The sequence below is a fragment of the Leucoraja erinacea genome, chromosome 33, assembly GCF_028641065.1.
Source record: "Leucoraja erinacea ecotype New England chromosome 33, Leri_hhj_1, whole genome shotgun sequence".
Lineage (NCBI taxonomy): Eukaryota > Metazoa > Chordata > Chondrichthyes > Rajiformes > Rajidae > Leucoraja > Leucoraja erinaceus.
This window is the reverse complement of record NC_073409.1, coordinates 5,522,410-5,545,019: the sequence shown is the minus strand read 5'-3', so window position 1 is coordinate 5,545,019 and position 22,610 is coordinate 5,522,410. Positions and strand designations below refer to the sequence as shown.

The 22,610-nt window shown below is 40.0% G+C and overlaps 1 protein-coding gene across 5 annotated transcripts in view; it reads right to left on the bottom strand.

Annotated features, from left to right (window-relative positions):
• Positions 1-7,686: 7,686 nt before the first annotated feature.
• The window catches only part of atosa (atos homolog A), a 63,523-nt gene continuing 48,599 nt past the window's right edge, over positions 7,687-22,610 (bottom strand). For 4 of the 5 annotated variants that reach the window (XM_055661089.1, XM_055661088.1, XM_055661092.1 and 1 more), the window contains 6 exons: positions 22,428-22,507; positions 21,117-21,222; positions 17,286-17,444; positions 16,972-17,040; positions 12,816-13,015; positions 7,687-8,340 (listed from right to left, as the gene is read on the bottom strand). In XM_055661089.1, the coding sequence (XP_055517064.1) occupies positions 8,187-8,340; positions 12,816-13,015; positions 16,972-17,040; positions 17,286-17,444; positions 21,117-21,222; positions 22,428-22,507 (768 nt within the window). In that variant the 3' untranslated portion in view covers positions 7,687-8,186. Of the gene's footprint in view, positions 8,341-12,815; positions 13,016-16,971; positions 17,041-17,194; positions 17,445-21,116; positions 21,223-22,427; positions 22,508-22,610 lie in introns of those variants that run through there. The other variant, XR_008726092.1, reaches the window with a different exon arrangement.

Genomic DNA, 22,610 nt, shown 5'->3' with positions numbered 1-22,610 from the left:
TCAAACAATGGGGGAGGGGAGGACAAACCCTGCAGCTACTGCACAACTGAAATGAAATCAGACAATGGGGGAGAGAGAAAGGGAAAAAAACTGCAGCTGCTGCATGGCTGAAATAAAATCAGACGGTGGGGAAGGCAGGAGGAAAAGCTGCAGCCATTGCAGGTCTGAAATAAAATCAGACAGTGGAAGAGAGAAATGAAAAGGCTGCAGCCATTGCCTGTCATCAATAACACCAGACAAGGAGTGAGAGAGAAGGGAAAGAGGGGAGTGGAGGGGAGAAACATGATTAACAATTCAGTTCAATGACCTTCAGTCATTTAGCCCCTCAAACCTGCAACTAGGTGACAGCTGACTTTTTGCTTCAAGACTGAAATGTTTAAATGTCATATCTACTGACAACAGGACAATTAAATTCTTATTTGCTGCAGCTTAACAGACCTGTAAATTAATACACACAGAACATATATTATAATCAATGATTAAATTTAATAAATTAATAACTGTATTGCTAGATGGCCACAAGAGTACAAAAACCCAAGTCCATATGTAACCAAAGCACAGTCCACAGAAGATCATAGTTGATGATGTTAGTGTTGTGCAGAGTTTAAGAGCCTGGGTTGCTGGGCAGAGGATGTTCTTAAATCTGATGGTCATGGTTTTCCGGCTCCTGTACCTTCTTCCTGATGGTAGCATAGCCAAGATGGTGTGGGCCTGTGATGATATTGGCTGTTTTTTGAGGCTGTGCCTCTTGTAGATTCATCTGATGGTGGGGAGGTCAGTGCCTGTGATGGACCGGGCAGTGTCTACCTCTTTCTGCCGTCTCCATTGTTCCTAGGCATTTTTCACCTGGCCGTGATGCAACCAGTCAGTATACTCTCTACCAAAAACCATAAAATTACATTATTTTCAATACTTTGTCGTAATACTTCTTTTATTTACATGTATCTATCCAGGTCCAGTTAACATCGTGAAAGGCGCCAAGCCATTTCACAGGAGGACACAATTATAGGGCAGAATTGAGATAAATAGATGTTCAGACAGCCTGCGCATTATCTGGATTGCACACTGCAATCTGATTGCATCAGTGGCCTTGGGATTAGTATCAGCAGAGAGCTGATCATTTTAGTGATTTTACCATCTGGAAATTGCATAAGGACCTGAGAGGGTGAAAGGGAGAGAGAGGACACAAGGTGACCAAAATAAACACAACTATCTCTGTACTATAGACCACAACAATTGGCTAAAAAAAAACTACAACTGTGCCAGATGCAATGTGCTTTATATATTTTATTATTGGGAAGCAGTGTTCCACCTATATTTCTCCGTCCGGCTTTACATTTCACTCCTCCTCTTCTCTCTTTATCGGATACCCTTGTCTCCTTTTGCCTCCTGAACAGCATCCCCTTTCCCATCAGAACTGCCCCCTCCATCGACTCCTTTAAGTCAAGACTAAAATCTTATCTATACTCCCAAGCCTTTCCTGACGTCCACTGAGCGAGGGCTATATGTATATATGTATGTAGTTTGTTTGTTTATACTATTCTTATAACAAATGTAAAGCACTTTGGCCAACGAGAGTTGTTTTTTAAATGTGCTATATAAATAAATGTGACTTGCCTTGACTTTTCATCTCTAGTCTTTGCCACTTACTCCACCCATCTGGCAATCACCCCCTTCACCAGTATCCAGTATCCACGTATGCCCAACTCCTGCCGCTCAATTCCATTTATCTCCCCCCTGACTTCATGAGTCTGAAGAAGGGTCCTGACCCAAAACATCACCGGCCAATTTGCTCTACAGATGCTGCCTGATGCACTAGGTTCCTATAGCACTTTGTGTTTTGCTCAAGATTCCAACATCTGCAGATGCTTGTATCTATGTTGTGTCACTGGATGGCTCGATTGTAATCATGTATTGTCTTTTCGCTGACTGGTCAGCACGTCACAAAAGTTTTTCACTGCACCTCAATACACGTGACAAACTAAATTGTTTAGGAATATGTAGGAAAAACCTGCAGATGCTGGTATACACCGTAGACACAAACTGCTGGAGTAACTCAGCACGACAGGCAGCGTCTCTGGAGAAAAGGAATGGATGACGTTTCGGGTCGAGACCCTGCTTTAGACTATAATGATGTTAAATGGAAATCCCAAATAGCAATGGTGAAAACAGGGATCTAAACCTTGCAAAGATGTGCTTATTGAGTTCCGTTCTCAGCACCATGTTATAGGAAAGATGTTCTCAAGCTGGTAAGGGTACAAAGAAAATTTACAAGGATGTTGTCAGGGCTAGAGGGTTTGAGCTATAGGGAGAGGTTGAGTAGGCTGGGACTATTCCATGGAGCGCAGGGGGATGAGGGGTGGTCTTATTGAGGCGTATAAAATCATGAGAGGAATAGATTGGTAATTGCACAGATTCTCTTAACCAGAGTAGGTGAATTGAGGACCAGAGGACATAGGTTTAAGGTGAAGGGGAAAATAAATAAATAGGAATCTGAGGGGTAACTTTTTCCACACAAAGGGTGGTTGGTGCATGGAACAAGTTGCCAGAGGAGGTAGATGAGGCAGGAATTATCCCAACATTTAAGAAACATTTAGACAGGTACATGGATATGACAGGTTTGCAGGGATATGGACCAAACACAGGCAGATGGGATTAGCGTAGCTGGGACATGTTGGCCAGTGTGGGCAAGTTGGGCCGCAGGGCCCGTTTCGGGGTGGAAGATTGCAACCTTCACGTGTTTCGGCTAATCAACTCGACATGCACAAACGGAAGATCAAATAGAACAAGTTGTCCAACAACTTTAGGCTGTGCACGCCACACGAAAGAAGGAGGACCCGTTTCCATACTGCATCAATCTATGCAACAGGTTCATCAAATAAATAGTGACAGGTTATTTCCATTTGCCTGGGTGCACCCATAACCCACTAAACCCTTACTGTTTATCTATCCAAATGTTCTTTATGTCATAATTGTGTCCTCTTGTGAGAAGACAAGCAGTTTGACAACATTAATTCTTCTGGTGTTCATGGAGAAGCAATCCCTGGGATTGGTATGGATGAAATTAATTTCAGTGATCACTCAATATTTCTGAGCAGCTTTCCTGAAGGCCAACAAGAAACACAATTGGTCTGAAGAAGGGTTTTGGCCCGAAACGTTACCCATTTCCTTCGCTCCATAGACGCTGCTGCAACCGCTGAGTTTCTCCAGCATTTTTGTGTACCTTCGATTTTCCAGCACCTGCAGTTCCTTCTTGAACAAGAAACACAATTTTCCCATTTTATCAATGTGATAAAATAATTCAGAAAGGATCATATTATAAGCTTTAACAGAATGACCAAATAGCTTTCAAGAGAGAGCTAGATGGGGCTCTGAAAAATAGCAGAGTCAGGGGATATGGGGAGAAGGCAGGAACGGGGTACTGATTGGGGATGATCAGCCATGATCACATTGAAAGGCGGTGCTGGCTCGAAGGGCTAAATGGCCTACTCCTGCACCCATTGTCTATAGTAAGAAAAGTATTTCACTGTGTGTTTGCACTTCGCACATGGTATTAAAGTATCATCGAATTCAACTATTAAAATTTACAATAATCTATAGGTTTAGAGTTAATCTGCTATATCAGAATTATCTACATATATATTTAATTATTTTGTTCCAACCACTCAAGTTAACTGATCAAGTCGCTACAAAAGCCCAGACTGACTCTTAGATATCTAAATTTAAAAAAAAAATGTTTTAGATACTGGAGAGCTAAAATAAAAACAGAAAATGCTAGAAATATTTCAATATCACAATGGGATGGACTGCACAGTCACAGAGCTGTACAGCATGGAAACAGGCTCTCTGTCCTAACCTCTTCATGCCGAACAAGTTGGCATTATTGGCTGGCCCCATATTGCTTTGACATGGCCCATATCCGTTTAAATCCTTCCTATCCATATCTCTGCCCAAATGTCTTCAAATAATCAATTGTATCTGCTTCTATAGCTTCCTCTGACAGCTCATTCCAGAATTGGACTACCCTCTGAGTAAAAAAGTTACCCATTGAGGTTTTTCTCAATTCTATCAAGATACATTTAATTGTCATTTGGACCCCTTGGGGTCCAAACGAAACGCCGTTTCTGCAGCCATACATCACAAAACACATAGACCCAAGACACAACATAATTTACATAAACATCCATCACATCGCTGTGATGGAAGGCCAAATAAACTTATCTCTCCAGAAGTCATAGGCTTATTCCGTCACCATAACTTCTAGTCTTAGAATCCTCTACCCTGGGGAAAAATACCATCATATACTCACTTAATCCATGCCCTTCATGATCTGGTGCACTTCAAAAAAGTCACCCTTCAGCCTCCTACACCTCCCACAAAGAAATGAGTCCAAGCCTCTCCAACCGCTCCCTATAACTCAAGCCTGCAAGCTCAGGTAACATCCTGGTGAATCTCTTCTGCATTGTGTAGAGAAATGCAGAGTTCATAATTCTTGCATTATAATCCTTCCAATCATTTAATCACTTTGGTTTCTACCTATTTGTTAATTCATCACCTTTCCTCGTTTTTCAATGTCAGTGCATACTTGAAAGTTATTTCATTACTAACTTTCCTTAGTGTGGTGTAGTGTAGTTTAGAGATACAGCGTGGAAACCGACTCTTCATCCACTGAATCCACCTGATCAACGATCATCCTACACACTAGGGACAACTTACAAAGGTCAATTGACCTACAAACCGGCACATCTTTGGAATGTGGGAGGGAACTGGAGTACACAGAAAAAACCCATGTGGTCACAGGGAGAACGTGCAAACTCCGAACAAACAGCACCTGTAGTCAGGATCGAACCCGAGTCTCTGACGCTGTAAGGCAGTAACTCTACCGCAGCACCACTGTTACGAAAGGTCACCAATCTAAAATGTTTTTCTCTTCACAGATGATGCTTGATGTGCTGCGTGTTCGCAGCATGTTTGTTCTTCATGAGGTTGTTGATCTCGAGCTTACAATTTCCATAACAGTACTTGGGTTTATGGAGTTGTTAAACTGCTGGCTTATTTCACAAACTCTCACGAAATGGAACGAATGATGCAATGTATATTTGTTTACATTCAATGGTTTGACTCACCTTTAGGTCAAAACCCCCAACTGGTGTTGTTCGTAATTCTAGAACTAACATTCTGTGTCTCAGCTAATAAAGTAAAGCACATTATGACCTTAAAACCAGGTCATACAGTGTCCTGTCACTGATATGGATCTGTGGACACACAGACCAATGTCCCCCTGTTCCTTCAGTCTACTCAATATTATTGTATTTAATATACATTTAGATATGCTGGACCAGTCCAAAAACATTATCTTATTCTTGAGCAAAACACAAAATGCTAGATTAACTCAGAAGCTCAGGCAGCATTTGGTGAGGGTAAGGGCAGACGACATTTCGATCTGACAGCTCCTGATCCAAAACGTTGCCTGTTCACTTTGCTAAAGATTCGAGCATCTGCAGTTCCTTGTATCTCCATTTCCTTATTCTTCTCTGATTAAATAATACCATCTCCCATTTTTCTACCCAACTGATACAACAATCTAATCTTGCCTACACTTAAAAGATTTATTCTATCACACTGAAACTTTTTGTATCAACTACCAACTTCTATTATATGCCCCCAACATTTAATATGCACATTACAAAATGCAAGGGAATGAGAATTGAAACCTACGGGATGGAAAAATTAAATATTAAAGAGCATAGCTTTAAAGTACTGGGCAAAGTATAAAGGAGATGTGTGGGGTGGGTTTTTTATATCAAGGATGGTGAATTCCTGAAACATGCTGCCAGGGATGGTTGAAACAGATAGGTTAGCTCCTCTCAGGGTCCAGACCCGAAACGCCACCCATCCATGTCCTCCAGAGATGTTGCCTGACCCTCTGAGTTACACCGACACTTTGTGTTTATACTCAAGAATCCACACATGCAGTTCCTTGTGTCCCCAGATCCTCTCGCCAGTGCACACCAAACAGTACAGCGCAGTAACAGGCCCTTCAGCCAACAATGTCCATGCTGAACATGATGCCAAGTTAAACTGATCTCCTCTACCTGCACGCGATCCATATTCCACCATTGCCATGTGCCTATCCTAAAGAAAAGATTGAACAATTGTGGCCAGTGCTCCTGTAATTTATTTTTGTTTTTTTGTTTTTAAAAGATTTGAGGGTATATTTCATCTCCTAGTGACATTAACACAGAATGGTTTATTACATAACACTAACCTATTTGGGAGCTCTTAGAGAATCATACAGAGGAGTTAGAACATGGAAGGAGGCCATTAAATTGTATTTACACAAAGGCTGGTGGGTACATGGAAGGAGCTGCCAGAGGCAGGTATCAACATAATATTTAAAGAGACATTTGGACAGGTACATGGATAGGATAGGTTTGGAGGGTTATGGGCCAAGCACAGCCAGATGGGACTGGTGTAGATGGGGCATGTTGGTCAGCGTGGGCCGATTGGGTCAAAGGGCCTGTTTCCACATTGTATAATCGATGTGGTTTTAGTTTGTGCTGATTTTAAGCAGGAACAATCTCTGGTCCTAGTTTCCAGAGCCCTGTAAATGTTTATTACTCATCCAGCTTCCTTCACAACACCACAATTAAATCAGATTTTCCTGGCAGTTCATTAAAAAAAATGTAACATCATTTTCGCTATTCACCCAAACGTCATTGTGATATTTGGCTCGACCCTTTTGTCCATGAGTAAGTGTCTCATGATCTCAAACATCTCTATATTATCACACCTCATACTCCTGCACTCCAAGGAATCAAATCCTTGCTTGCCCAACCACTCCCTACAGCTCAGGCCCTCATGTCCTGGTAACATCCTCATAAATCTTCTCTGAACTCTATCCAGCTTAACATCATCCTCCCGATAACAGGGTGACCAAAACTGAACACAATACTCCAAATGTGGCCTCACCAATGTCTTGAACAAAAGAAACTTACAAACCCAACTCAATACCCTGACTGATGAAGGCCAATGTGCTGAAAGCTTTCTGACCATCCCATCTCCTTGAACACCCTTTTCAAAGAACCATGTACCTGCATTCCTAGATTTATCTGCTCAACACTCCCCAGAGCCCTGCCATTTACTGTGAAGGTCATGTCCTGGTTTAGTTAAGATTAAAAAAAATCAAAGTTTAGAGGTTAGCAAAATTATAGTGGACATTTAAAATTTCTCCAGCTTCCACGTTTGTGTGTTGGATCATTTTTACGGTAAAATGGTTGGGGGAAGTACATCCATAAAGGTGGTCAAGGCTAGACGCTGGAGTTCTCACCCCCTACCCACTCCACCGGCCAACACTTCATTCTATTTCTAAGTGTGAGGGTGTTATTGCTGATTCCACAATCAAACCTTTGACTAGATGTAGGGATACCGGCCAACCGCAGGCAAATGGGACAACTTGGTCAGCATGTACGAGTTGGTCTGAAGGGCCTCTTTCTGTGCGGTATGAATCTATGACTATGATTTATTAATGAAAATACAATGAGGCAGATATCTATTAGTGAAATTTTGGAAGCGACGATAAAACATGCTGCTGTGAACTACATTTGCACCAAACAGAAGTGACTGAGGACATTTTTACTTCAATGTTTCTATGAACACACACTCATGGACAGACAGACACAGATTTACATATATTTTGTATATTTGAGTATTAACCATGTCAAAAAAATACAGAGTATGATTTTACATAGAGAACTTTAGGCTATATAATAACACTAAACAGGACAAAAAAAAATCATCTGTCCAATAAGTGAAACATTAATTTAAATATTAAATAAAAGACAAATAAAATAGAATGTTTCAACACTAAACTACTTCTTGTTTTTACTATTGCAACACATCCAATAAAGTGGTTTGTGACTTCCATTGTAACAGTACAGATAATATCAGGACAACATGGTTTTCATTCCAGTCTTCTGCTTGCTTGAAGTACAAGGGATTTTATTTAAAACACTTACACAAGACTGGCCCACTGTCTAATAGGTGCTCGGGTTCTAAATGACTAGTACCAATAATTTATCACAATTACGTATTGTGCATTATTTTATTTCCATTAATTAGCTGAACATGTACCATTCGCCAGAAAAAAACCCCCAGAAAATATGTCCTAAGGAATACAAAGGTTGCTAACAGCGCGCTGAGAAATGAGGGTTTGTTGGAAACTCTGTATAAGATTTTAATTCATACGCAGCACCGCTGTCCACTTCCATCGACTTCCGAGAAAAAAGGAGCCGGACATCTCTGTGGAGGTAGATCTTCCCAGATTTTGAACTCTGGAACCTAGATAAAGTGCAAAACAAACCGATTAAACATCCAGCAGATCTCAAGCTATTAGAAACAAAGTTAGCATCAGATTTGTCTACGCACCTTTCACACAAAGGGTGTATGGACCAAGCTGCCAGAGGAGGTAGTTGTGGCAGGGACTATTGCAATGTTTAAGAAACATTTAGACAGGTACATGGATATGACAGGTTGAGAGGGATATGGGCCAAACGCAGGCAGGTGGGACTAGTGTAGATGGGACAAGTTGGGCCGAAGGGCCTGGTTCCACTCAATATGACTCTACAACCTACTTGGAAACATAGATATTAATGATCTTGATAACTTTTGGTATGCTTCCCAAAAGAGTAGTTATGACCCATAATTCAAAAGAATGTAGTATTACACAGGTGCCTTTACTGAAGAATACATTTGAATGTTGAAGTCACCATTACACTCGGATGAATTTGGGATGCATCACAGCATGGTTTGGGAACAGCTCCATCCAAGACTGCAAGAAATTGCAGTCATGGACGCACCCAGACCATCATACACACCAAGCTCCCTTCCATTGACTCTTTTTACACTTCAGTGCCTTGGCAGGGCCACCACCATAATCAAGGATGTCTCACCCCAGTCACTCCCTCTTCTCCCTTCTCCCATCATCCAATAGGGACAGAAGTGTGAAAACACCTACATCCAGAATCGGGGACAGTTTCTTCCCAGCTGTATCAGGCAACTGAACCATCCTATCAACGACTAGAGAGTGCTCCTGAACTATTATCTACCTCATTGGAGACTATCTTTAATCTGAATTAATCTTGCAGTAAACATTATTCCCTTCATCATGCATCTGTACACTGTGGATGGCATGATTGTAAACATGTATAGTCTTTTCACTGACTGGTTAGCATGAACATAAGCTTTTCTCTCTCCTTCAGTACATGTGACAATAAACTAAACTAAACAAATTTGGCTGAGGCAAGTCTTTAGTTTAACACATGTTCCGGAAGACCATACAATTCATTGGGCACTGAATTAATGTTGGATTTATCCCAAAATACCAAATTTATGTCAATCTGGCATCATGGATATTGTGGGCCTACAGTTTTTCAGACCTTGGACTCCAATAGCATTTTTCTGCCTTTATCAACAAGACCACTCCAAAAAGCTGCATCACCTCATACTTTTTAAACAACTTTCAACTAATGTTTCCATTTATTCTCCTTTATCCTTTAATTATCCAGCGTGGAACTTGAAAATGGCCAAAATCCATGTTTCGACTACATCCAATATATTCCCCTTATTAATTAAGTCTACAAAGATAGCCCGACATAACCATTCATTTTTTGGCAATCCATGTTACTCCTGGCTACTGCCATTGACTGGTCCTTAAAATGTTCCCACAAATGACATGAATACCTGCAATTACCCAGACCAAAATAAAGTAACATCCGAGCGACACTCGGTTTTTGGCTCACATAAACACTAGGTGGAATTTTAATCATTCCAAGCACATGGTATAGTTTATTTCTCATTTCCCTTTAAATCCTAACATACATCCAGGGTTCAACCGGAAACAAATCATCCCCTTGCCAAATGTATCTTTCTAAAAATTATTCACTCATAATATCATTCAACTTGCTATCACCCAAGTTAGCATTCATCATCTCTTATATATCCCTTTCTTCTCTAAAACACCAAACATCAAATTTCATGCTACTTTCTTTTTGAGCATTATCTGCTAATTAACAACGTGGAATTTTGCAATGTTCTGGCCTATATTAAGATGTCAATGAACATCACTCATACAGACCAAATATCTTAATGTTAATGAAGCACGAGGAATTACAGCTGCCGGAATCTCGAGCAAAGAAAACAAACTGCTGGAGGAACTCAGCGGGTCAGGCAGCATCTGTGAAGGGAACTAACTGACAGGCGACGTTTCGGGTGGAGACCATTTAGACTGAGATGCGCTGTTTCGGGTCAGGATCCATTTTAGGACTCTAAAGAAGTGTACTGACCCCTAAATGTCATCTGCCCATTCCCTCCATGAATGTTGCCTGACTCGATTATTCCTCCAGCACTTTTGGTCTTAAATATGTCATTGGAGTCTTTCTATGTATAAATTTCATCAGTAATATGAAAATGACAATTGGCAGAAAGTACTTTGGGATCTGTTGAGATTTTATAAGGTGCTCCAAAAGTGCACAATTTTTAATATATTGAGAAACCATCGTAAATCCACACAGTGCTGTGAATTTCTTCTTCTGTCTCGGCAGCTTTCTGCAGTTCTTGTCCACGCGAGTAAGTTGTCACGTTTAATTAATGTGGACCTGGACCAGTGAAACCATTACCAGCAGTTTGATTGAAAATGCTGGATCTAAACTCAGTGTTGTAAAGTTGTACTTTTAGCAATTGCAGAAAATTGTTTCCCTTGAGGCTCGTGTGAAGTCTTGAGAATTACATAAATCTCTTTTTATTTGAAGTCAACATCTCAGATAGCTTCCAAAACGGATCTGACAGAAGAGCTGCATCAAACTTAAAAATATGTAATAAAAGGCACATCCACAAAGTACTGCAGGGACTTTGCCTACTTTCTACCTTATATTTGAGGTGTATTTTAACAAACCTTAAAATTTAAGGCTAAGGCATTTAACCTCGAGTCCAACTGCATATGTAGTTGTAGGAAGGAATGTAGGAAGGAACTGCTGGTTTACACCGAAGATAGAAGCAAAATGCTGGATTAACTCAGCGGGATGGTAAGCATCTCTGGAGAGCACGGATGGGTGGTGTTTTGGGTCGAGACCCTTCTTCAGACTTCTGAAGAATGCAGAATTCTCCATCATTGTGTCTACCTATATATGATCTAATTATGTATAAAATCAGCATTTGTTACACATTCTGTAATATCTCTAAGTAACAGAAATAGACAATAGGTGCAGGAGTTGGCCATTCGGCCCTCCGAGCCTGCACCGCCATTCATTGTGATCATGGCTGATCATCCACAATCAGTACCCCGTTTCTACCTTCTCCCCATATCCCTTGACTCCGCTATCTTGTATTGAGGTTAACAAATATTTTATCTTTATATACTCGATTATGGTTCATGTTATCTTGCAAGCATTAATCAAATCACCCATTAACTTTCTAAGTTCCAAGGAAGCCTTCATGACTTAATCCTTTGAATACAGGTAAGAAATCCCGCTGCATTCCAAAAAGTCGGGTATTCCAAACTATTTGCAGTACTTTAAGGATTTAGACCATGACAAATATGCCTTGTATTTCATTCACTAAATATTAAATATATTTATTAATATTTTTGATAATTTTCTCCACCCATCCACAGAGTTTAAGTAAGGTCTGTAACCACTCTCCCTCCCCAATGTCTCTTTATATATCCACTAATTTTAGCTTTTTTTACTATTTAGAAAATATTTTTTGTCTTTTCAGCTCAAATTAAATGGGCACACACAAGTGCGAAACACAAAGGGCTGGAGGAACTCATTGGATCAAGCAACGTCTGTGGAGGAATGGACTGGCGATATTTCAGATCAAGACCCTTCTTCAGACGGATGCACGTACAAATATCTAGTTACCACAGTTTTATCCATTTGGTTAATTTATTTACATTTCAGTGCTTCTACCTACATTGATTACACCATTACCTAACTTTCTGTCAGCAGCAAAGCTATACATGGCTTTTCATGTCAAAATTGAAGTGATTTTTAAAAAAAATATTGTGAAGAGTCGTGCACCCAAGCCAGATCTTCATGGCAAAGAGTAACATCCAGTCAACTACCAGTGGCAAAAACAATGAGGTTTCGAAGTGCTGGAGGAACTTAGCGTGTCAGGCAGCATCTGTGGAGGGAATGAGCAAACTAATGTTCAGATCGGGGACCCTTTTTCGGACTTTCCAGGACAGTCTGAAGAAAGATCCCAACCAAAATGTCATCTGTCCATTCCCTGGTCAAAAAGTAAAATAATTTTACTATGTATAGGAAGGAACTGTAGATGCAGGTTTAAACAGAACATAGACACAAAAAGCTGGAGTACCTCTGGAGAAATGGAATAGGTTTCAGTCGAGACTCTTCTTCCGACTTATCGCATTTTAAGCAGATTCCAAGCTAATGTCAAAAATTGCAGACATTTTTTTCCAGTGATCAATGCGATAAACTAATTAAAATATTTTGGCATGGAAGTTGCCCGTTTTAGATTCAGAACATTTGAATGCTTTGGCCACTGGCATTCTGAAGAAGGGTCCCGACCCAAAATATCGACTGTCTATTCCATCCACAGATGCTGCCAGACCTGCTGAGTTCCTCCAGCACTTTGTGTTTTGATCAAGATTCCAACATCTGCAGCTTCTTATGCCAATATTCTAAACCACATTGTTTTGTGTGGAAATCAAAAATAAGTTAACAGCTATAATTAGCAACTTATTCTACCGCTGTTAATGGCAGCCTACTGTAACACGATTCTATTTCTTGCGTTACCTCAAGTGTACGAGGTAGCGAAGTATCCTTTCTTCAGTCTGTATTACGTTTTCTTTATTGGCATGTCCAACAGCTTCACGTTTCACAGGAACGGAGAACGTCCTCTGTCGTAGGAATGTCTGGTGATTGGCTGGCATCTCTCTCAAGTCATAAATCACGACAAACATCTTCACCACTGTCTTGTTAGGATTGAATAAGGTCTGAAACAGAATTCACATTTGAAACATAAACATTGTCGTAGAGGTAAAAGCGCAGCATAAAATGTCTTTGCAGGTCCTGAGCGAATGAGATGAGCGGCAGAATGAATGTCCACAAAATGGAACTCTTTTAAAAATCGTGATATAATACCTGCCTACATGGTAAAAAAAAAAATCAACTTCTAATAATGCTAATTATTAATGACAGCATGATATTGTAACGTTTCCAAATTCCAGAAACAGATATGATATCTGTTGACGGGGTTGAGGAAGCGGCAGGGAGAGGGGGGTGGATCGAAAGTGGGAGAAATAGATGCCTACTGTGTTGGGGGGGGGGGGGGGGGGGGGGGGGGGGGGGGGGGGGGGGCACAGGAAAGAGAGAGGAGGGGAAGAGGGTTGGTGGGGCATAACTTAAAATTGAACAATTCAATGTTCATTTAACTGCAATAGATCTGAAGGGGGGACTCCCGACCAAAATCATCGCCTGTCCATTCCCTCCACTGCTGTATGGCCCGCTGAATTTATCCAGCAGTTTGTGTTTTGTTCAAGATGCCAACATCTCCAATTCCTCGTGTCTGTGATTTTAGTTTTCTCCCAGTCTTCCATGGTCACCAACTATGGCTGGGCATGAGAAAGCTCTGCTGCTTTGCCAATGCTTCTTAAAGCCAGAAAACACACAGATATTGTTCAGCACTCCGAGAGTTGTGCTGGAGAGAGTTCCTGCATTTGCTCCATACATTAATGTGTGTGATAATCTGCGAGGGAAGTCGCAGAGGAGGAGGAACCGCAGAGCCCCTGGCCCCACGTGCGGTGCGAGTTGTGGAACTCATGCTGCCTTCATGCTGCTCGTTTTCTCTGTTCCCACAACCAGATGCATGCCACACGGCGCATTGATTAACCCTAGTTCTCTCCCCGCTGCCGCCACCTAATGTGGTGTTGCACGCTGCCTGTCAACCCCTACCACGAACGGACGTCTCAGTCTGCTATAACCAAAATCCGTTATAACGAGGTCCATAATAACGAGGGTAGACTGTATTCTTAAAACCAGTATCGATGATACAGACTACAATGACACATGACCGCTGTGACTAAATCCTAGTCTTATTTTCATTCTCAAATCTTAACATGGACAATAGCACTATGGAACCATTGCATTTAACATGGTCAATAGCACATTGCATCTTAACATGGACAATAGCACTATGGAACCATTGATTTAAACCAAACGTACACATAGTTTTTTTCTTTCAAGTAATTCTCAATTTTAAGTTCTTGAGCCAATTTATTCATCATTAATACTAATCTTTCTCGGGACCATTGATACAGACTATCCATGGGTGCCTGTGATTTGAGCCTGCTTTAAGTGGAGTGCTGATTTTCTGTTCCTGTTCTGTCCCTGATATGGACCGGGTTGGCCTTCCCAGCAGTTCCGTTTCACAACTACAGTAACTGCTGAAAACAATTAACTGCAACAAATGAAATGATTTACTGGAATACGGCTCTCGGAGTGATCTAATTTAATAAAGACTCAGGAGAAATTTCTTCTCTCCTGGGACTGAGTGTGTGGAATCTTTACTCCAGGGAGTTGCGGATGTCAAGTTATTAAGTAAACTCAAAGCTGAGATGGATAAATTTTTGGACCATAGGGGAATTAAGGGTTATGGGGATCACGCAAAGAAGTGGAGTTGTAACCAATGATCAGATCAGCAACGATCTACTGAATGATGAAGCAGACTCTAGAGGCCATAGGGGCCTCATGCTCCTATTTCTTATGTTCTTATAACTTGGCTTGGTTGACAGGACCAAGCCAGACAGTTGTCATATTCAAGCCTAGTACTGAAGAAATGTTGTATTGTAACAGGATGATGCTTCAACCCGAGCCCCTGACAGCCTTCAGGTGGATGTGGAGAAATTTTATACGGAGGGTGGTGGGTATATGGAACGAGCTGCTAGAAGAGGTAGATGAGGCCAACAATTAAACGACATTTGGACGGGTGCATGGACTGGAAAGGTTTAGAGGGATAGCGGCCCAATGCGGGCAAATGGGACTAGCTTAGATAGAGCATCATGGTTGGCATGGATAAGTTGGGCCTAAGGACCTGTTACTGTGCTGTTATAACCAAAGATCTTAGAGCGGAGCAAGATGGGTTACTCTCACGCAAACGTGTAGTACGGTCATGGGCAGATTCATGGGTGATTATAGGACCCATTTTAGCAACCAGCCTCCGCCATCTTGTTCCGCCATCTTGCTTCCAGTAAAAGATCGGATCTTTGTTTCCGCTTCCGCTCCCGTATCTTCGCTTTGGTCTTTGACTTGGGCGGGGAGAAGGAGTGCGCGGCCCGGGGGAGGTGCGCGGCCCGGGGAGAAGGAGTGTGCGGCCCGGGGCAGCGGGGAGAGGAGCATAGGAGGGGGGGAGACATTGTAGTGTGGGGGGAGGCGATGGAGTGACGGGGGAGGTTTACAATGTTTCTTATTTAATGTCCCTTGTCTAGTCTGAAATAAAGTTCATCATTGGATATAAAAATCAGAAATATAATTGTGTGTGTAATATGATTCTATACATCACATTCATGTATGTGTGTTTATAAACATTTTATTCTTTAACAAGAATTAACAGAAGTATGAACTAACAGAATTATGAATCTAACCCTATATCACACACAAAAACTTCCCCCGCAACGTCAATTACCCTGCGAGTCGGGTCGGGTAGGTTCCGGTTACTACAAAATCAACTCAAACACTGCTTATGAGCCATTTAAAAAGAAATGATTTAAAAAACAAAAAAAAGACAATTACCAGAGTCAAATTTTATTCTTGACAAGAAGTATGAACTGAGAGAATTATGAATCGAACCCTATATCACACACACACAAACTGTTGCCCCGCAACATTGATTACACTTCGAGTCGAGTCGGGTCAGGTCAGGTAGGCTCCGGTTACTAAAATTGGCGGGGGAAAATGCCCAGGATCCCTGCCGTAGCGTAGTACACGTCAGCCCATTGTATTTCGCAGGAGTGACCTATCTTGCTCCGCTCTAAGATCTTTGGTTATAACCCTATTTGCAGAGGAGCGTGGAATTTTCTGAACACCATCATCAACATAGTTCACTCAAGGGAACACAATTAAAATAGATTGTTCTTATTTCTGAAAACAAATTTCCATACCATCCTCTGAATTAATCATTCCCGTGCTTCAAAAATAGTCGTTTGCACTTGGATATTCTTCAAGATCATAATCTGTTACTAATTAACATGTTCTTTGCTTAACAAAATGGCAAAACTATTTTACGAGTCAATGTAGCACCATTCAGCTGAGATAATCAATCACTGTCATTCAACACCTGTATCCCGATTAATGCAGAAGATGTTACTAATCTATTGTTTTTTAGCAATACCCTGTTGCAACATGTGGGGAAAACACATGAGTATCTGAAATAAATTGTACTTCACTGACTAATTTCTAGCCAAAATTACAGTACATTTTGCTTTGAGTAATTAAACAGGGAAACAGGCCCTTTGGGCCAACTCGTCCATGCTGACCGAGATGCCCCATCTAAACTAGTCACATTTGCCCATGTTTGGCCCATTTCTCTCCATATTTTCATATCATGTACCTAACCAAATGGGAAAGAACTGCAGATGCTGATTCACACCAAAGATAGACGCAAAAAGCTGGAGTAACTGAGTGGGTCAGGCAGCATCTCTGGAGAAAAGGAATAGGTGACGTTTCAGGCCAAAACACTTCTTCAGACTGAGAGTCAGGGAAGAGGGGAAACTAGAGGTATGAAAAGGTTCAGAACAAATCAGAGCCGGCACTGAGGAAAGGTGGAGCCCACAATGGTCATCAACAATGTGGTCATCAATACCTGGTGGTGTCTCTTCACTATATCACACTGTCAAAAGCTCTGTTGGCATAAAGAGTCATCAATAAATCAGATAACAATTCTAGCCTGACTTACCACTTGTATGGTTCCTGATGGAGGCACTCGATAGCCTCGTTTTCCCAAGGATTCCAAATTAATCACACCCTATAAACAAATAATCCTCAATTCAGAACAGATAGTTTCAAACAAGAAGTTGCAATTCTCAAAAAAAAAAATCAAGTGACTCATTTCAAAAGCATCAATTTCAACAAACCCATAAAGAAACAAAATTCAACAAATGAATAAATGAGTGATTTACCAGTCTGAGAGATACGGGTCCTAATCAATTAGTGCTACACCATGACCTTGATCACAAGTCTTTAACTACAGGAATGTGTAAGAACACATACCATGTAGGGTGATGGTGCATTATCATCAGAGACACTGTAGAACCAGACTTCAACTGGAAGAGTCATGTGACTGGGACAGAACGTTCCACTTGCTCCCACCTCGGCTGTGAAACCATCAACTGCTCCTAATGGTTCCAAGCGGAAATTCAAGATAGATTCCTAGAACGTTAAGATATATCAATGTTAAGAGTCGCAACTCACAATATTTTTTTAATTCTTCTGTATGGATTCATAGAGCTGTACAGTACAGAAACAGGCCGATTGGCCCACCTTGTCAATGCTAACCAAGATGGCATTTTGGGCTGGTCCCATTTACCTGCATTTTGGCCCATATTCCTCCAAACCTTTTCTTTCCATACTATGGCTTTTTAACAATAAACCACAATATATCTGATTCTTGCTCCGGTCTTGCAAACATTTAAATATCCCATTACTTGATGAGACATTGGTATAACAAATCTATTTAATACTCACCACTAGTAATACACCAAGTTATGCTTCTCATACTGCGCAGAGTTCTCCAATTTCAGGCAACCTGTTCTCCCTCTGCCCCTTTTTCCTCTCTTTCTGATCTACCCAGGTTGTCTCACCCAATCCCTTCTTTTCAACCCCACTTCCAATCATCCAGTTCCCTTTCCCTCCCCCACCCAACCATTCTTTTGTATCAAAAGAATTTACACAAGACTTCAAATATAATGTATTCAAAATTCTACTCTAAAATAAACTATTTACTATAATATTAAATACCCATGGATAAAAATAGTCAGTGCTTTATTTGTGATGGTACGTGTCGGTACAGTGTAGCGGCACCCCTCAAATTTTTGTAAAAGATTTTTACAATTTTTAATATTACAAAAAGATTATTAAAGTTTAAAAAATAACATTTATTAATTTAATTTGGCAGGCAGGTCCAAAAAGAGCTTAAACAGGATATAGGACGACAATCCACTAAACCAATAGAAATGAACAGGGTCAGTTTACAGTGTTTAATTTGTAACTAAGGTACAATTAGATGTAGACCGAGCATTTTCCATTTTTGCTTAACAAGTACTAATATTATGCAAAGATTGCAATGTTAATCATCGTTCAATGAAAATGCAGCAGGCTCATATTTGGTTAAATTAAAAACATTTGCTCAACTGAAGACTGAATTGAATCGAAACTGATGCAATTAGGTTCCTTGGTACAATATATGTTCAATTATGATTTTTGCTGGTACTGTTAAGGCCTTGCAACCAATGAAAGGATCTATAGGTGACACTGCCTCAAAAAGGCAGCCAATATCATCAAAGATCCACACCACCCTGGCCATTTCCCTACTACAATTGGGAAGAAGGTGCAGGAGCCTGATAACCGTGACCTCTAGGTTCAAGAACGGCTTCTTTCCAGCAACTATCAGGCTCTTGAATACTGCATAACACTGCCCTCAGCAACTATGATCTTATCTGGACTATGTCCTTTGTGACATGATGGACTTTGTTTTTTTGCATTATTTTGGTTGCCTATTATCACAGTTATTAATTTATTGTAATTTTGATTATTATATATCTATTTGCGTATTATTGCAGTTACGGGCCTGTTAAGCTGCAGCAAATAAGAATTTCATTGTTCTGTTTTATTGGCAATTATAATTACAACATGACATTAAACATACTTGACTTGTTTAGAAGTTCAAATACTGTCCGCTATTGCCATATTATCCTGTAGCACAAGACCCAGGAACTGTCTTCACCTATAGTTTATAGCTTAGTGTGGGCTCTCACCGGTACTTTAATCAATTGTAATTTTCTCATGAGCACTTTAAGTGGATGAAAGGTGAACGGTTTAAAAGCCCTGGTACACTGATCTGCTTTGTTTTCCTTTTGCTCTCATGAGAAATTAACATTTCAAAGCCTCATTGTTAAAATAAAATAATACAAATGTAAAAGCGGCTACAACTAACCAAGAAATTAACCACAAAAATAATGATGCAAATAATGTTTTAAACCGTTTAGCTTACTATGGTTTGGTTCACATTAATGTAGGTAAAAAAAAAACGCATGTTGGCTCCAATTTCATTGTTTCATAAATTAGTCACGTAAAATGAGTAATGACCTCATCAGGTTATAAATATCTTCTGGGACATTTAATTTCGTAGCTTCCCTGTTACTGATGTTGGTCGAACATCCACTGACCGTGAATTGAATAGATGCCATATAGTATGCAATGCTTTTATTGGGACCTATTCTTGACCAGTCACAGTTCTGCTGGCAAGGTTAAACAAAACAAATTGTAGAGTCAATTCGCCAACTGGAAATATAAATAATTAGGCTATGGTATCATTATTACCGATGGATTTTGTATTAAATAAAGGCAAAATATATGTATCAAAGTAAGACATGAACAGAATCTATAAGGAAAAAATAAATCTACTTTTGGGCAATTTGATGCAGGGAGACATTTATCTGCCATGTGGCATAATGACAGAGCAGGAGAAATGGGACCAAGTTAAAATCCTTGCTGAAAGCAAACATAAAAGCATAATTGGCTGAATGTTCTCCAATTGTAGTGTAGAATATTTCATACACTATTTTCTACCAGATTTTTTCTCGAATCCCTATCTAGTCATGGAAACATTTTAATTCCTTCGAGTTACTGTAAATTCTGAAAAAAGTGTGGGATTCTCAAGAGTGGCAATTTGTTTTCAGTCACTACCAGTGTATTTTGATTAATACAAATGTGCCCGTATGCACACAAAGTAAAAGTTTAAAAAAAAAGGCAGAAACAAGAAACCGCAGATGCTTGTTTACAAAAGATAGACAGACACAAAGTGTTGGAGTAACTCGGTGGTCAGGACGCATCTAAAGAACATGGATAGGTGACCTTTCAGGTGGGGACCCTTTAAAGAAATTGAGAAATTAGGAACTGCAGATGGTGGTTAACAAAAAAAAAGTTACATTTTCCAACATTTTTTCCCCATCAAAATCAAAATTTCTTTTTTGAATTCGTGACCAATCAACTAATTTAACAAATGAAGAAACTAATAACTAAAAAGTAAATAAAATTTCTAAAAATCTGAAAATCTACTTTGTAACCTTATATAAAGTGCACTGCACTGATGAGTAATGTCACAAATAAAACACTGGTCACAACAGCACAGAACAATATAATTTTTGAAAATTGGTGTGATACAGAATCCAAATTCTGAAGGAAGAGTTCTCCGAGTCTTCTTCCATAAACTCCTGTGCTCTCCAGTTTAAATATAAACTACACCAAACATTCAGCAACTCATCAGTGATAGCTGTGGCACTGCTGGTTATCTTTAAAACAGCCATGCGATCTGTAAACTTGCTGCCACAGCAGATCTGTGAAATAGTAGATATGAATAAGTCCAGAGTCTTTAATTCTTTTAGTTTAGATTAGAGATACGGTGAGGAAATAGGCCCTTCGGCCCACCGGGTCCACACTGACCAGCGATCCCCGCACATTAACACTATCCTACACAAACTTGGGACAATTTTTACATTTACCAAGCCAATTAATCTACAAACCTGTACGTCTTTGGAGTGTGGGAGGATACCGAACCTCTTGGCAAAAACCCACGCAGGTCACGGGGAGAACGTAAAACTCCGTACAGGCAGCATCCATAGTCAGGATTGAACCCGAGTCTCCCGGCGCTGTAAGGCAGCAACTCTACCGTTGCGTTCTCATTCTCATACAAAAAAAAAATCTTGAAACCCAAGAACAATCCTTCTATTGAACAAATAAACCCCCTTTCAAATGGCCTAAACACTGAATCAATTGTTTAACCTTTTTCTTGCTGGATGATACATATGCATTGCTAATCTGTACCTCAAAGTTTCCAAGCAGGCTGAGACTGGTTGCTGGCGGAGCACTAAAACTCAGGAACTGCTTCCCTTGGTCAGCATCATTCTCTGGTCTTAAATACCTCCTCTGGCTATAAAGAAAAGAAAACACGTCATAAAACCAAGCAATTTGGCCTTTTGTTCAGTGGAGTCAACATCACAAAGAACCAAATCAATGAATCATGTAAAAGCTGTATAAATGGAATATATTGTTATAAATTAAATGCAAGAAACAACATTAACCCTTAATTAACTCAAATAAATGGATACTAGTATCTCTAAATCCTGGGTTTTGACATACACATCTCTCATTGAAATTGTTTCTCACAATCGTGAAATCAGTGTAACAGAAATGACAAAGATTAGAATATGCCACCTCTATACAGAATGGTTTTCACATCCCCTCCTCTAGCTTGCAGTTCTTTCCATTTCTGTACTTCAACTTTTCACTGGGGATTCTTATGTTGGTAATGAGCACTGTTATTTTGCACAAATACAGGATCAAAAACAAAGTGCCTCAACATGAGAGGAAAACACTGCTGGCTTGCCAGCAGATGGTGCTCAACTCCATTCATTGGACTTAAAAGCCAAGATATGAACCTAGCATTGTACAATCTACAATTGTAGATTATAGGAACCTAGCAATTGTAAAATACGGAGTTATCGTCTTAATACTGATTTTAACAACTGCATGAAGTCTCTCCCTAGAAAGAGGATATATGCGGATCTGGGCAAAGTTTGATGTGGACTTTTTAATTTTAAAAAGTGTTGCAGGTTGCAAATGATGAATTACATTGTAATTTATCCAGTAAATGTGAATTTTGTACTTGGGCACTCGCAGATTAAAATATGTCACAATGGCAAAAGTGGAATCAAGCATTCCAATTAAAATGAATTGGAGCGTAACAAAAAGAAATCTCAAAAACATGAGTTCCATGGCACATACAACTCTCTGGGTAAACCATCCTAAAAAACACCATTCCACTTACAGCTTTGTTTCAGTCTCTTGACTAGAAATTGTGTCTTGCTTAGGGCATTTAAGGAAAGAAGTCAATAGAGTGAAATTACCTCAGTTAAAACAATGATATTTGTTTTGAACAAAAACAGAACATAGCCAACTTATGTAATCGGCAATTGACTCTTAAAACATTGTAAAATCCTGAAAAGCAATTCATTAGAGTTGATGAGTAAATTGCCAACTAAATTTGGTTTGCATCTGTATCAAAAGACTGACACTTGATTACTGTTGAATGCCACTTGTTTTTTTTTCAAACTGTAGAAACAGACACAGAAATACCTTTTGCAAGGTACCCCTTTTAGTCTTTGCAATGAAGTGTCCAGGTCAAAGTATCCCGATTGTTTTTTTCTTGGTGGAACCTTGGTGTACAACAAGATAAATTCTATTAACAATTAAGATATGCTGATTTACAGACTCTGACACTAAACCACACCTATGATTGTAACAAACAAAAATGTTCAA